General features: G+C 40.9%; 1 protein-coding gene across 2 annotated transcripts in view; it reads left to right on the top strand.

The window, feature by feature from the left end:
* rxrab (retinoid x receptor, alpha b) overlaps positions 1 to 17,362 on the top strand; it is a 44,776-nt gene that overhangs the window by 15,014 nt on the left and 12,400 nt on the right. For both annotated transcript variants that reach the window (XM_028995600.1, XM_028995599.1), the window contains exon 3: positions 10,165 to 10,412. In XM_028995600.1, the coding sequence (XP_028851433.1) occupies positions 10,165 to 10,412 (248 nt within the window). The remainder of the gene's footprint in view (positions 1 to 10,164; positions 10,413 to 17,362) is intronic.

Here is a 17,362-nt window from a genome sequence, read left to right as displayed (position 1 = left end):
CTAGCACCTTTCATATGAAAAGTTCTCAACAGAAAAAGTCTGGCCACGTGAGATGCAACCAGAAAAGTAATTATGAAAAATAAATATGAAAAATTAAATAAACAATAATAATACTATATATTTATATAATAAAATTAATTATATGAAAATACATGGTAAATAGAAAGTACAAGGAAAATATCCTCTAATGGTGCTTGGTGTTGTGGCTCTAGTTCAGTGAGTCATGACATGAGGAAAATTATATATTTTAACCAGCACTAATAAGTAAATTCTGTGATAATAATACTAAAAATATTCATATTATTCATTGTTAATTTGTTAGTTCAATATTCACTTGTTTATATAAATAAAATTTGGGGGAAATATATATACACACACATACATTCATCTTAATAATAGTATATAGAATAAAATAATGTTTTTTGCTCTTTGTGTTTGTTAACAACTAACACTGTTCCACCAGTCTTCAGATTTTTTTCATAGTCCAGCCATCAGAACTGCAGTTCTTTTGGCAAATCAGAATGTCCATCTGCATTGTAATAATTCCCGCTGCAGTCCTGTTGCTGGTGTACGCGGTGCGATGTTACGCGAGGCTCTGGATGCTCCGGATTGTTTGCGTTGTGCCACACCACGCTCGCACATGCCAAGCCAGACAGGCGGCACAAATAGAAATACAGTCTCCATGGACACATGAACATATCACGTCTGTTGGCCATGTTTCTTAATTGCCGCGGTGGTTGTGATGCATGGGGGCTGTAAAAGGCATTGTTGATGTGTGTGTATCATCGGACCGGACATGGAAACATTTACTGACCTTAATTTGGATTCATGGTACGTTTCGTCGTGCAGTCTTGTCCGATCCTTTTTTTTTTCTTTCTAATTTATTTATTGCGCTAGCTGCGTCGCCATAGCGCCATGCATCTGTTTTCCTGCTACATGCTTTAATGTTCATGTTTTATTGAGTCATTACCACTATAAATTCAATTTAAAGGCAGTAAAATTAAGCCAGTGATTATTTTTCCAATTGCTTCCACCATTAGAGGTTGAACGCTTGCTTCACTAAAAGGGATTTTTATAACATGCCTCCTTTAATTGGCCACAGAAATGTAAAAGTTTTTCAAGAGGCCCTGCATAAAACTACTTCAAGCACAAGGAACGAATCAAATTCAAGCTTAAGTGTTCGAGCACATGGAGATTTTTCATATTTTGGTTTTGCCAAGGTAATACTTTTAGTGTTTTTTTTTGTGTGTCTCCATGTAATGCTTGAATCAAACTATTTTGAATATATATTGAATAAAAGCTCAGTGATATGACAAAAAGAAATTAATATTCTTTCCCATAATGAATGATTACATTTTTCAAAAAAGAATTTCTGATACTGCTCAATTGAAACCGAAGATGCCAGAGATGATAAACAATTTATTTACATATAAAAAATAAGTAAGGTGAAACACTCACTTGCATATAATTTTTTTAAGGCACCAACCACCAGTGTACCATGCACAGTGGCTTCATTTGCTTCCCATCCATTTGGGCATAACCAAACCATTTCCAAACAACTGATGTCATGTAACCCTTCCTGTCAACAATGACTTCACGTATCTGCAAGTCATCACCATCTTTCACTGCCATTTTTTAGAACCGTTTTGCTCTTTCTACCTTTATGCAGTGAACCACGTGGTACTGCGTTCGTTGCTTTCGTATTCCAATGCCTCGTACCCCTGTGTCTCCATTTCAAAATAATGTAAATACACAGACAAAATATGCAAATTTCTGTCATTTGTATTGTGATCGTGTAAAATGCCCAAAGCTGATCACTCAGATCATGGAGAATATTATCTCATAATTGCCCAGCCCTATATTATTTCATATTTAATATGTTTTACATTTCAAAATATTCTGAAGCTTGTTAACATCCACATCAAGGTGAATTGATTCTTATTAATGGAAAATAGTTGTCAGCAAGGTTTACATATGTAAATGTTATATTACAAGAACAATATAAAATATTGTCAGCTACATTTGCTTTCTTATGTGTTCTTGTAATAGAATTTTGGGGAAAACATGTGTGCAGGCCAAAATATCTGGCCTGTAGCCTTTCTTGTACAATGACATTAGAGACACATTTTTTTTTATAAAACTACATTCCAACCAAATCAACAAGGACAAATGTAATTTTAACTACTGAATGTAAGGCTCTCTGAATGCGTGTAAATATAAATGCAAAAATAACACTGATTAACAGTGATGTATTGTCTTTTTTTCAACAACATATACAGTAGCGTACAGTAGAGATTAAATTAAATAATGAGATTAAATTATTATTAGTAGTATGTATTGCATTACATTGTCAGTACTGTTTTATTCTAAATGGACACAAACTATGAGAGGCAAATGAACTAATACACCAGTTCCCCAAATGCTGTGTGTTTGATGGCTTTTCCATGACTCCTTATTTACAGAACCGACAGAACTGTACCTGCCTTTTATAGCATACAGGAAGGCATCATCCCAAGGCCATAAAAGGCTCCATTAAAATTACAGACGTAAGGGGAGCAGCAATACGTTTCATAGTACGCTCATTCTTGTCCGTCAGACAGGGGTACGCATGCAGAATTATGGTTGAATTTTTTTATTCTGTGTATTGATATTGTATTATCTGTGTTTGGCCTTTGCATCCTGTCCACTCTTAATATACATCGAACTACCTCTAATCATGCATTTCCTTTCAATGCACCCTGGATCCAAGTTGCTGAAGTTGTGTTCTCCATTACGTTACACTCATGGCTCACTGAAGCAATGTTCCATTATTACTTCACATCATGTCACACTTTTCTACAGACCACATAGTATTAAACCAAGATTAACATCTGCAGGCCTATTCTTGACCTGAATGACATGAATATTTAGAAATTGCCAAACAAGGAAGTGCTAATCTAATCGTTTATGTTCAGGGTGGTAGTAGCCTAGTGGGTAACACACTCAACTATAAACCAGAAGACCCAGGTTCAAATCCCACTTACTACCATTGTGTCCCTGAGCAAGACACTTAACCCTAAGTTGCTCCAGGGGGGGACTGTCCCTGTAACTACTGATTGTAAGTCGCTTTGGATAAGGGCATCTGATAAATGCTGTAAATGTAAATGTACATTTGTATAAATTCAGGTCAGAATTTCAGGGCAACACTCGCGTTGGTGTAGTAAAATTATTGCTGTGTGCGCAGATTAACCCCACACCCTCCAGTTTCAGTAGTCCCAATTTTCACATGGGAATTATGAAGCAGCTGAAAAAAACACCACGGCGGCACACACACTCACATTTTTATTTGCTGGCTTTGTTTCTCCTGAATAAAACGTACATACGAATGCAGTGTGTGCTTCTCAGTACTGTGCCCTCAGGTGAAGTGTGAAAACCGCTCGGCTGCTCCAAGCAATTTGCACTTGTTTGGAGTTACAGCCTATTGCTATAAAAGTTAATGTCTCCATTTGAATCTGGAAGAAAAGGTAATCGTGCCTGTTAACACCAGGTCTACCATTTATTCAGATTTGAAGACGCCGCGGCCTTCCCTTCATTCGCCTCTCGTGCTCCTTGAAATAAAGTCCAAGTCAGTAAATATCCTCGGCAGCACCGGTGCAATCCACTCCGAAGAGCGCGGCAGCGGGCAGACTGCTCTGCTCGGCACGAACATGAAGATAAATGCGTGTTTGTATTGGGAGCGAGTGGGAGGTGGGGTTGAGCTTTGACCTAATCGGCAGCGTAATTAAATCTCGGTGGGTGGGTTGTTTGGGGCTACGGTGTTTTGTCTTCGCAATCGCTGCTCCGCCAAGGGGGTGTCTGCTCTCTAGGCTGGGGTCTGAGAGAGCGCTCGGGGTTTGACAGGCACGGGTGAATTTCGGGGACAGGTGCAGCGGCCCGGACGTCTGTGTCTACGTGCATCTATGTCTGTCGGATGTTTGGCATTGAAGAACGGTGAAGTGATATGGCTTCCGTGCGCTCTTCTCGTTCCATAATTAATAACAAACATGATAAAAGAGAAAAGGCTTATTTTTAGCACAGATCTGTTTCAGGACAGTTTCTTTGAGTAGCAACCAAGAAGACTCTTTTTACTACTGTATGGTGCAACATGGGATGCTTTATTAAAAGCAACAAAACTATTGGTTACCCATATTTGGTTTGCATCTTTTCGATCCAAAATGTGGGCCCTGAAGATTTGTTAGATGCGGAACATCTCCATTGTTGTTATGGACCTGGGTCAAAAATAACTGTTTGAAAAGGAATTCAGGAATCTGAGCAATAAGCAGCATCGATAAAAGCATTTGTTTCACTAAAATGCATAACACTCCCTAGCTGTTACCATTTTCTTTCTTAAAGAGTATTTCCCAAACTTGGGACATTTTTATCTTTATTTTGTCCCGCACTGTGTTTCACTGACTTGCTTTTTTGTTTATGGGTCATCTCGTACAACACTGACCTACTAACGGGTTCCTGGGAGCTCCTCTACCATTGCTTCTCTCACAAGAGGTGGTGTAATTGAGCTCCAACCACAGTACAGCGTGTACTCTACTGAAGCTGTAAACACACTGTAAGTTATGGTATCGAGGTGTAAAGTGCCCACAGTATAGCTGTATGAAATGTTGCCACTGAGTTACTTAAAAGGTCTATGCATTTTGGCATGGTATAAATGCACAATCAGAGCACCCATGGCCAATTTGACACAAAATTACACAGTGTCCTGTTCTCATTTCTGTTCTGTTTTTTTCCTCTGGACAGTGGTAAACCAGTCCTTTGCAAGGTGTGTTTTTTTGGAATTTTCCTGTGTTTTTGTATTTTTTTTATTTTTATTTTCACTGAATGTTCTTTTCTTGACATTATGTCAGCTCTCCAAAACACTCCTTTGAAATTAGTTTTGGCTCTTTGGCTGTGGTGCCACACTTTGCCGAAGGTCCCTCTGATGTTCAAGACTACTAAGCACAAGTTCCTCTCCTCGGTCAAAAGAACTTTGTTCCACCTCTCTGGCACGAGATGCTAGAAGGTCTGATGTGGCTTTGGGTTGAGATCCAAACCGTCCTCAGGAAACCGCTATGCTCAGACAGTCCATTTAGTTCAGTCCATTGACAAACAACAAATGGAAAAGCAAGAGAGGGCTTACAGGATGGGGGACAGGTGTGAATCTGCGCTCCAGTAAAGCTTGGGTCATTTTAATAGTCAGGTTAAGATGTGATGGATTGGGGAACAGACAACAGCTGCTTTGAAGTGTGGCGTTGGACACTTTGATCATCGCTGCATGATGAGATGGGTGTCAGGGTTAGCGGCTGGTTTGAGGGCTGGAATTGTCAAACTCCCAGTGCTTCTTGTTGCTTAGGGATTTGGATTTTCAAGCAACTTCTGTGATTGAATCATGTCTGGCAGATGACAGCTTGAAGGCGGAAGGACATGTCTGTTATTTCAATTTTTTTGTTTTCTGGCAGGATGCATCAGTATTTGTCGAATATTGTATAACTTGTTTCTGAATAAAAATTATGCATGTGACAACTAATTCAAAATGCAGCAGCACGACTGATCTTCAACCTTCCCAAATTCTCCCACACCGCCCCTCTGCTACGTTCCCTCCACTGGCTCCCAGTAGCTGCACGCATCAGGTTCAAAATACTGATGCTGGCCTACAAAGCCAAACATGGAGCAGCACCATCCTACCTCACAGCCCTTATTACACCTCGCACTGCACCTCGTATACTCCGAGCCTCCAGTACTGCTCGCCTGGTCCCTCCATCGCTAAACGTAAAAGGAAGACATTCATCTAGACTCTTCTCTGTCTTGGCCCCTCGGTGGTGGAATGAGCTTCCCCTCGAGGTCAGAACAGCTCAGTCACTGAGTATTTTCAAAAGAGGAAGACCTTCCTCTTTAGAGAATATTTACATTAACTTGTAACCTTCTTATTGTCTGACTTATGTATATAAACTACAACAGAGTGAATATAAAGATTGTATTCATAGTTGGGGGTCCTAGTGAACCAGAACTGATCACATCATTGATTGTAACATGAACGCACGTTGTAAGTCACTCTGGATAATGGCGTCTGCCAAATGCCGTAAAATGTAAATGTTGTCTTGCCATTGAGAATAAGGCATGAGGCACAGTTGTACGACATAGTGAAGTTTAATAACGGTAAACAAAACACACGGCACGGTGACCAACACAGAATCAGAACTCAAGCGTGGTCTATGTTGCGCACAAACTGATTAGACATAGCAGACACCCACATGAGGGTAATCAGGTAGACAAAGACATTGAGTAGTGCCACCTGTAGGTGCAACCGAACGTTACATAAGTCAACGACTAGATCAAATTGTCACAAATAGGTTGGTGGTGGTTGGGGGGGGGTTAAGGCTATACTACATGAATTTAGGCTTGCATAGGCTAGCTACACAACATGAATTTAGGCTACACTACATATTAATATTAATCACTGTGCATCGTTCACTCACTTGCGGTAAGAGGCCGAATGAAACTAAGTTCCAAAGCCTATCCCAAGTTGTTGGGGCACAGGACAGACACACACACACCACATACTGCAAACTGGGGCACCTGATATGATTGAATTTCCAATTTGAAACACTCTAATGATATGAATATAATCTTTAATATATTATCCAGTCTGATTGGTCACTGGTGTACTGAAGAAGGGTCTGTTGTAAGCGTTTATATTTTAAAGCAGCTGGTCAGATGTTGTTTGCCCATGTTAATAGTTTTCAAAGTGAAATTTGAAATCGCCGAATAGTATAGTAGAATTTGCACAAAGCTGTAGTTTCTGGCACAGTTGTGTGTGTACAATACCAGTCAAACGTTTGGACGCACCTACTCTGTGATGGTTATGGAGACTTAAGATGGAGCTATTTTGAAGAATCCAATGTGAGAAACATATTTAGTATTTTTTGTAGCAGGAGAAAATGAAGTAAATTTGATGAATCTGTTTTTTTTCAAAGTCTCCTCTCTTTACCTTCGTGGCTGCTTTTGTTCGCTATTGCCATCAAAAGCCACTTCATGAGTTGCTCATTAACATGGTGTCACGACTACGGACTTACGGGGGAAGGAAGCGCAGAGGTCTGACATTCTGGGAAGGGTTTTTATTATTATTAAATAAACAAACACAAATAAAGAATGGCGCGGTGGCCGAAAACAATTTAACTTCAATAAAGAACGTAAACAAGCCCGCAGGCGTGTGGCGATTGCCAGAACTCAAAACACACACATTACCATACGTGCACTAAGTTCCACTAAAATGCCGTCCCTTCCAAAGGGGCGGAAATGTCCGGCCTTTATGCGCCGTCAGGATTGGCCACCGGTGATAAGCACAGCTGCAGTCAATCCTGACACATGGCGAATGATAAGAAAGTGTTCGGCATAAACCATCCCTGTTTAACTTAAGGTGGTGGAGAGGGACCAAGAGTGTGAAGTGCTGCCATCACAGCAAAAGCTCCCTGATTTTGTAGAGATTCAAAGCGTTCAACTTTTTTTGCTTTGTTTGCAATTTTTTTGTTCGTTTATTACATAACCTCACGTGTGTTATTTATTTAGTGTCTTTGGGTGAAGCTACTTCTTGTTGAGATCACTTCAGTAGTCTATGGTTGTATACATAATATCAGACCATAATTCATTGGCTGTATCTTAAAATACATGCCTAGAGGTTTGTAAACTTGATGAACTCCACTGTCTGCCACTGCAGGTTTAAACACGTCTTTCTTCATTCATGTTTTTTGACCTCAAACATTTAAATGCTTTTGAATTCTTTTGCACTTTTCTTGAACAAAAGTTTCATTTTATGCTTCTGTCTTATTTTATAACACACATTTGAAAAGATGGTGGTCATTTTATTTTAGCATTTCACTTCCTTTTCTTTCTTCACCATTTCTTCACCAGATTGTTTGGTTCTTTATCACCAATGAACAGGTGAAACATTTCCACAGGCCGATGCATTGTGACATCATAATGCTAAACAGGAGTGTCCATAGGTCGCATGATTTTTGTGCAGTCATTGTGCAATTTCTCTATTAATATTGTGTTGTCAACTTGACTTGACTTGACAGAAGCACATGGAAGGCCTGAGGCACTGGCAAGTTGCAGGCTGAGCCTCCTCAGGTGCTCTTTCAATAATTCACCTGTCCTGGAAAAAGGTTTTGGGTTCAGACCTAAGCTGGCAGCATCCTCCCGCATTGGAGAAAGTGGCTACTGAGGCCCTCATGAGTAATTTATAGTTTTACACAGTAGCTGGTAGAAAGTGCAGTATTAAATGAAGTTACAAGATGTGGAATGTTCTAGTAAAACCACTCCATGCCTTTGGAGTGAAACTGGTGCAACGTTTACATCTTCATTCACAGCTGCTAGTGCCTTCTGGACCATGTCAAATTGTGGCCTGGTTTGTGCTTTTGCAGTTTATCATGTTTCACCATCATAGACCTTAAAAAAAAACCTTCTACAAACCTAGAAGACACTCCCAAGGCCTAATTGAGTCTGTGGAGTAGCTTTGATTTTGGGCCGTTTCATGACGGGGTAATTAACAGGCTTCTGAATCATTCAGATGCATTAATTGAACGCATTCATCTTACAACCAGTCAATAAGTGCTTAGGAGTCTTTACAATTGATTTTACACGCTAGTGCTCAGAAAACAAGGTCACCAGAGCTTTTTGCCTGTATCAATTAATCTGTGTTGCTACTGTGTACGTAGGCTGATACAAAGTCTTGTTCATTTTTGGTGATAATTAACAGCAACAGGGCTAAGCTAATGAACCAAGGAATCCAATTGCAGACTTAATGCCGGGTTTGGTAAACATCATATGAGCTTTTAGGGGCAAACACCCAATCTTCTAATTAAACAGAACTAGGCAAATGTGCAAATGTGTTGAGTTCAAGACTCAGGAGAAGAGACTGTTCAAGAGACCTTGGTATGAAACAGGGATAACCACCTCTGGCTGGCGAATGCAATTGGAGAGTGAGCTGCATGTGCTACCTGTGCCCACAAGTTGTGTAATGCTTGAGGGAGAAATGCACTGGCTGTGGGCCAGGCCTCCCCAGTGCCAGCCTGGGGATTATTGAGATACAAAAAAGTTTAGAGTTTCCACACTGCCAGAACGCAATGGCTTCATTTCTTAAGCTGAGTAATGCAGCCGGGGTGGGAAAACCCTGCCCAGGTCTGGTCCACAACTGCCAGATGTGGTCTCACAAACTGGCCTAAATCTCTTTAAAATGTGTGAAGCATGAAATGTGTGATCATTTAAAATAATGGCAACTCTCGCTTTTAATTAGTCAATTACTAATAATACTAATATTTCTTATATTCATGGTGTTATATAGTTTATGTTGATATTTACTGTACATTGTTGTTGGATTACATTTAATGCACAATGATGTAAAGTAATAGGAAACAGAAATAGTCATTTTGCATTAAATTTACTACTTGCTAGTTATTCAATATTATCATTATTTCTCACATTTATGTTTTAAATCATCTTTTTTGACCCACGTAAGTAACAGTTTTTATAATTGTGAAAATAAGCCTTCTTAATTCAATTTCACCTGCAGTATTTGCAGTCTAAAGTGTTAACAGTACAGTACAACATGTAGGAATATATACACTGATACACACACAAACACACAGTTGTGACTACATGCACCGAAAATGAAACTCCAGTTTGGTTCATCTTAGTTTGGTTTAGCCAGCGCAGGTCCGTTAGCTGTGCCGCATTTTAAAAGTCGAGTAATTATAGATGAACCTTTCCAGCTGACTCGCCAGTAACCAGAACATCGAGCTCAACTGTGCGAAGCGGTGCCTTGCGTTGAGTGACTGCACGTTCGCCTGCAGTTTTCAAAACCGCTCTTCAATAAGATGTCCCAATGCTCAATCCAAGACCACGTCTACAGGGCAAACCTGTTCCTGCCTGTCCCCGCTTGTTTCCATGTATATTCATGTTCCTTCTTCTGGTAAGAATATCTTTTGGGGGGCCATTGTCTTAGTTACAGTTATGGGCAATTTCCACAAAAAAAAACCCCATCAAAATTATCCTTAAGAGCCTTAATTTTGGTACAAAACATGCTTTTAGACTTTTCATACTGAAACAAAAAACGAATGTAAAGTACTGACATTAACTCTATTTTTCTTTTTTCTACAGAATCCACGGGTCATCTGTCATCTTCGCCTCTTAACTCACCCACAGGCCACCGAGGCCTGGGCACCCACCCGCTGCACCATTCTCTTCTCAGCCCGTCCTCCATGACTTCGTCTGGCCAGCTGCACTCTCCCATCAGCGCTCTCAGTTCACCGATCAACGGCCTGGGCTCGCCCTTTCCTGTCATCAGCTCCCCGATGGGCCACCACTCCACTGGGGGCATGGGCTTCGGCCCCAGCATCAGCCCACAGGTCAGTCCTGGCACACACTGTCGGCTCATGTCTCCATCACAAACAGGATCACTCTCTCAGTGACTGATGTCCCTTTAGCTTTGTCCTGGTGCCAGTGCCAAAATGCTTCCATCAACCATTTTTCCTCAGAAAAACAACTTGTCTGTCAAAAAAAAAAACGTCAGTCATTGCATGTTTGGAACGAGAGAACTGTGATGTTGAGGGCAGTGCGCCAGGACAATGTTGCTAGTAAGTCAAAAATAATAGTAAATGAATACAAACCCAGAAAAAGGGGAGGTCTGTGCCCTACTGAAGAGGCTGGTGTTCTCGCTCTTCCAAAAAAGCAAACATGAATATATGAATACTGGATATAACGCATTATAAAAAAGAAAAGATGTAAAAAAAATGTAGGGAACCTTCTTTAAAGGTTATAAAATAAGTGATGTAGTTGCTCCCTTTTAGCTTTCAGAAACGAGGACCAGATCATGGATGAATTTACAATTTCCCTACTCCAGCAATGGAGGCCTTTACATTTAAAGGTTCTGTGACCTATTTTTTTGTGTGTTGCTTTTATATTGGTTTTAGTGGTCCCCTAATACTATATTGGAAGTCTCTTTCTGAAATTCCGAAATTCATCCAGTTATAGCCAGTTTTATCCAGTCCCAAAATGCGATTTCCCCAGGACTTTAAATGCTTTAAATGGTAACGAGGAGGAGGGAGGTGGGACGAGTAGGAGAGTGGCCTATAGAAGTTAGCGGGCATTCGCGGAAATGACGTCAACACCATCCACCAATCGCAATGTTTGCCGCACCCAGGAAGTTGTGTCAGCATTTTTCCAGAAAAATTCAATTTACCCACTGACATAACTAAAAAAAAAACAGTTGTGCTAATTTTTACATCCAATAACCAGGCAACTGCCATGCTTTGTACATTTGGAAGCCATAACTCGGTGTTATGAGCTCAGTGGAGATAATGTTCTAGGTGAGTGGTGGAAAAAGCATGAGAAATGCGAGGTAACCTTTCCCCTTGTGACGACATAAGGGCAACAAATTCCAGATCTGACCATCTGAGCTTCCACTCTCTGAACGGTGAAGCAGAATGGCCAAAGCACGTTTTACACCTATCGCCATTTCTAGCCTGCAGGACCATAGCCAGGTTTGGGGAGGTGCCTTTGTCCTAGGTTCAAACCCAACTTAGTACTATTGTGTCCCTGAGCAAGACCCTTAACCTTGAGTGTCCCTGTCACTATGGATAAGGGTGTCTGATAAATGCTGTAAATATAAACCTGTAATTAATATGAATTTGGATACCTTTTCACTGGGTGGCTTGTTACCATGTGAGTGAGCATTGTGAACCTGGTGTACAGATTGTGTTCACACCTGTCTGAGACCCCATCACAGTGCAAGCCAGACTTCCTCCAAAGGTGGTCCGGCTGATCCGATCATGTCCTGGCTGCATTTGCTCTTGCATAATCACAGGTTTTTTCCACATGCACAGTGTACTGTCTGTCCATCTGTAATTTTTATGCTGTACTCAACAGTCCATTTATAGGCTAGAATCATTACATTCACAGCTGAAATAAAAAGTATTTTGTATGCAGTGCATGGGAAACCAGTATCAGACTGGCCTTGCTTCTCACTGTCTGTGGGCCATGGGGAGTTTCAGGGTCTCTGGTCGGATCTGTGGGGGATAATGGGGCACTTGGCTGTAGTCACGGGTTTCTGGGGTCCTGATCAAAGGTGATTTGGGTCATAAGGTTGCTCGCAATAATCTTTTCACTGCTAGTTTTACCTCGAGTAGAGTAAACACACTCACGTGTGTGTATATTCATATGTAAGTCTTTTTATTTCAAATTCAAATTCAAATTTTATTTGAATTTGATGTCTGATGTCTGACTTGGTAACTGTCTGTATGTTTAAAAGAATGGTGCATGTTGCATTGATGTAGTGCTAGAATATAATATAATTCCCGCTAAACATTAGTCACAAGGTTTTTGATTATTGTCAGGGGCAGTTTGTCTTGGCTGTCAGCGCTCTGGGTATTTCCAAGTCCGCGCTGCCGGATCAAAATTGAAGCCGGGCCAGACCTGATCTGTCAAATGTTGAAAAACACAGACATTTCATATCCGAGCACTGGCTGACAAACAATTTTAAATCACACTCTTGCACCCTGTGTGCTGAGAGCATCTGAAAAAGATTACTGAAGTCTGGAACTAATTGTGCTGCTGTCCAGTGGTGTTTTTTAAGGATTTAATATCTCCGGATGGCTGTCCTGCATATTTGAGTAAAAACCCAAATTGTGTTTCTCTTTTTTTTTTTTGAATCAGCACTCTTTGAAACCATTATGTGAAAACATTGTGTTCTTCATGTCTGCTCATTTCATGCATGGATAACGCTGGCCCTGAAGACTGCGGAGTTATTTCGTTTTGGTCAAATTACCATGAAAGCTTTTATAAGTTATAAAGTCCAGCCTCTGGATAATGTAGGGCTTTGCCAGCACCGGCGTTAGTACCCTGGAAACTATAACGCCACGCAGTGAGTTACACCACCGAATGGATGCACAGACTTAATGTGCGCTGTCTCATTTAGTGATGTCTGCAAGAGAAGCCATCAGCAGCCGGTCATGTGACATCATTACACCAGTGGCAAAGAGGGGGAACAATGGGCGCCTTTTGCTGGGCAGTGTAGACTTGAAAATGGTGAAGAAATTGAACGTGAACGCCTGTTTACCTCAGTGTGTTTGTGCACATATTGGAGTTTTGTGCATGAACACAACTGTGTTTTTTGTGAACTCCGCTCATAATCATCATTTCTAAAATTATTTGTTCAATTTGGTGTTCACAAAAAACACAGTTGTGTTCATGCACAGCCTACATGAATGTAAGCACTGCTTACAATTTTTTGGAGATTTGGGTTATGCACACCTTAGGACGTCTCCTCAGACAAGGTCCAAAGTTACGTGCCTGGTCTAGCCCTACGAATGCATTTGCTGAAGACAGATTGGAAACTAGTGTTGGAAACTAGTTACAATTTTGTAACTGTGAAAATGTACAATTGAGTAATTAACTAGTTATTTTTCAGTGTGAACTGGCTCCTCAGTGCTCAATGCATACTTGGTTAAAACAGATTTGATGTCCAAGTATCGTTAGCATTGTTAGCATTGTTGTGCAGTTGTATTTCATCTAACTCTTTAGAAGAGGTCAGATGAATGTAGAAAGTGTTCTTTTTTTACTATTTCAGATCATAGGAGCCCTTCATTAGGCCGAGCCCCACGTGGGAGCTTGTAAAAATGGTGGAGCTATTAAGCCTTTATTGCGCAGTGTAGCCACCACATGGAAAGAAATGCCCTGTTGAGACAAGTCTGGGCTGGCAGAAAAACAATGGGCTGCATTTTTTTCCAGAGCACTTTTTTTTCTCCTCCCTACCTCAGATGTCTCTAATTTGACTACTAAATGGAGGGTGTATGTAGGTAAGTGGATGAAACCTGCAGGTTGTGGAAGCGACGAGCATGCCGCCCCTCTGTGGAGTCCTCGCCTCAGCCTTGGCCTCGGTCTCATTATCCCCGTCACAGCGCTTGACCCTTGACCTTGCGGTGTCACCTATAATCTGGCTGTGCCACATGGGTTCTGTTGTTTTTATTGCCAACATGAATGGGTTTAACAGACCCCCATCTGACGGGAAGTGAGCCAGCCACAAAGCCGTCGCTCTTAAATGTGCTGTGGGTCAAAAATCAGTATCAGTTCTTTAGCTGGTTCACCTTCCCTCCATCTTTATTGCATTCTAATTGCATTTATTTACAGCTGTTTCATTTCTTCATTGCAAAAGTGACAGAAAGCTTTACTGTTAGTGCTGCTACTGGCTTTAACCACCCAGCAAAACTGGGCTCTTTCTCCCGTTCCTTTCTGTAAGTCTGTGTAAGTCTGCGTATGCGTCCTATTTGCGTGTTCTGTTTACTTGCACGTCACGACGTGTTACATCGTGCATTGATTTGATGTAAATGAACGTGAGACGACTGCACATAAACAAACCAAGTCTATACCTTGTCGTGCAAAATCGTACAGTATGGGATTTGTGGAATCATTTATTGTACAGAGGGTAAAATTATGGTACAAATACGATAATTATCATTCGTGAGTTGGGAGTTTAAAATGGGAAGAGCTTAATGAAAGCTTTCATGCACGCTACTTACTCATTCTGAATTTAAACCTGCACCTGTCAATATGTCACATGTGCAAAGATCTTTCATGATTATTTATGTTTCTTTCTTGTTTTTTATTAATGTCAATCACAAGGACATACTTGCCTCTCGACTAGCGAACAAGCCCCATGCTTAGCGTGTAGCACCAGTTTCAAAACAGCGCCATTCTCATCCATTCATGTTTCAGCCCCATGTGTCTGATCTGTAAAATCTGTGCAGCACTTTTCCACGTGCACATACATTTTACTCAGCAGCAGGAGTCCCGCGGCTCCATTGCATGCTTGTGTGATATCCTTGAAAAGTGAAAACTGCGAGGCACGTCCACGGCTCCCACGAGAGCTTCATGCAAAACAGGCACACGGCAGTCGAACGCATCGCCCATGTACTCTCTAAATTTTCTCCGATAAAGAAAAAACTGAAGATTTTTTTTTTTAATCTCAGATCAGTGCAGCGGCTGCACGCCCAGCGAAAAGAGTTCTCCTTGTAGAATTTACCGTTTTTGAGGGAAAGTTTCCTTGAGGGTATGCAAGGATAGAGTACATAAAGGAGACGTTAGAGCATCTCATTGGCATAAAAAAACTTCAAAGGCTCCCCCTCCCGTCGCCATTCTCACTCGCTACCTGGGAGTGACTGCTCCTTTTGATTTGACTGCCTGGCACTTTCTGTGTTTGACATTGAAAGCACATTTTCCCTCTGGAGTTAACTAGCTTTTCTCAGGGACCGTATGTCGGGATGGTAGACGTGCTTCCACAAGGCAGGAGGAAGTCTGATGAAATGTAGGCCTTTTGCTTCCACACTTCTCATTCATTTGATATTGTGTTGCATATATAAAATAAATGCTTTGATTTGGCAAAGACTGGCACGTTTTAATGAATAGATAATCAGTTAAGTCTAAAAAGTGGGTGACTTGCATTGGCATTGGGTTATAAGTGTGGTAGTGGCCTAGTGGGGAGGACCCTTGTCTATAAACCAGACGACACAGGTTCAAATCCCACTTACTACCATTGTGTCCCTGAGCAAGACACTTAACCCTAAATTGCTCCGGGGGGGGGACTCTCCCTCTAACTACTGATTGTAAGTCGCTCTGGATAAGGGCGTCTGATAAATGCCATAAATGTAAATGTAAATAAGGGGAGGGCGTTCTCTTGCCATGCTTACCAGTAAAGGCAGAAATATACTTGCTTTTAACTAACATTAACATCTCAACTGTGTACAGATACGCATAAGTAGCTCACATCTTAAGACCCTCTAATCTGCCCTTATCCACCTCATACTTGAGGCAGCGAAAGGCCATATGCAATGGTGCACACATTGCACACTGGTTTCACCCAAAATAAACAGTAAAGAATATTAGACAAAAGGTGAGAGTGTACGGTATATACACACGACCAAACATTTCAACAAAAACCAAGACTCACAGCTATGAAACGAGACATTTCATATGGTTGTGTAGTAAACAAATATATCGGAAACAAAGCTAAAATGTAAAAGAAACCATTTTTACGACGATTGGATGCCAGGCTCTTCAAGTTATTCTTCTACATTCAGTCCTGATAGTACAGTTGTGGCCAAAAGTTTTGAGAATTCACAAATACTGTTTTTTGCTTTTGGAAAGAAGTGGCTTCTTTGCTGCCCTTCTTGACATCCTCCAAAAGTCTTCGCCTTACTGTGTGTCCAGATGCACTCACACCCGCCTGCTGGCATTCCTGAGCAAGCTCTGCACTGGTGGCACCTCGATCTGAATCATCTTTAGGAGATGTTCCTGGCAATTGGTGTATTTTCTTGGGCACCCTTAAGCCTTCTTCACAACCTTTGTCCTTGAAGTTTTTGATGATCTGATAAATGGTTGATTTAGGTACAATGTTAGTAGCAGCAATTTCCTTGCCTGTGAAGATTTGTGAAGCCCTTTTTATACAACGCATTGATGACTGCACATGTTTCCTTGTAGGTAACCATGGTTAACAGAGGTAGAACAATGACTTGAAGCATCACCCTCCTTGTAAAGCATCCAGTCTGCTACTCTAACTCAATCAGCATGACAGAATTGATCTCCAGCCTTGTGTTCCTCAACACTCTCACATGTGTTAATGAGAGGATCGCTGAAATGATCTGAGCAGGTCCTTTGTGGAAAGGCTGAAATGCAGTGGAAATGTTTTTTGGGATTAAGTTCATTTTCATGGCAAAGATGAACTATGATCATCTGATCACTCTTCATAACATTATGGAGTATATGCAAATTACTATAATAAAAACAGCAAAAAAAAATTTGTGAAAACCAGTATTTCTGTCATTCTCAAAACTTTTAGCCAGGACTGTACATACTGGGTATCTAATGGACAAGAGTGGATCAAAAATGGAGATCCAAATGGATGCAGATGAAAGGCCAAGTTTGTGACTAAGGATATTTGCTTGATGCAGCCTCCTGCTTCTTCTCAGGCACTCATTTTCAAATACATCTGGCATCTGGGCTGGATTTTTGAATATTAAGAAAAAAGATCTGCCGAATCTTTGTTTTGGTTTTTCTGTGCCACTATCTCTGTCTTATTCATTTTGTTTTGAGCTGTTTTCCTCCATCATTCACTATGTATCATAATATGAAAAAGATTCATTTAGGAAGGAGGTCATGTCTAGCAGGTCGTGTGTTGCAGTGTTTAAGCATTTCTCATAATGCACTTTTTGCAGACAGATGATTCTGAAGTCTGCTCAACTGGTGTAATTCCACGATGTTGGGAGGCACAGACGCTCGACATCAGGGCAAACATGATTTAATAAAA

This window comes from Denticeps clupeoides, chromosome 11 (assembly GCF_900700375.1).
Source record: "Denticeps clupeoides chromosome 11, fDenClu1.1, whole genome shotgun sequence".
NCBI lineage: Eukaryota > Metazoa > Chordata > Actinopteri > Clupeiformes > Denticipitidae > Denticeps > Denticeps clupeoides.
Note: the sequence above shows the minus strand (reverse complement) of the source record. Positions and strands in the feature narration are given on the sequence as shown.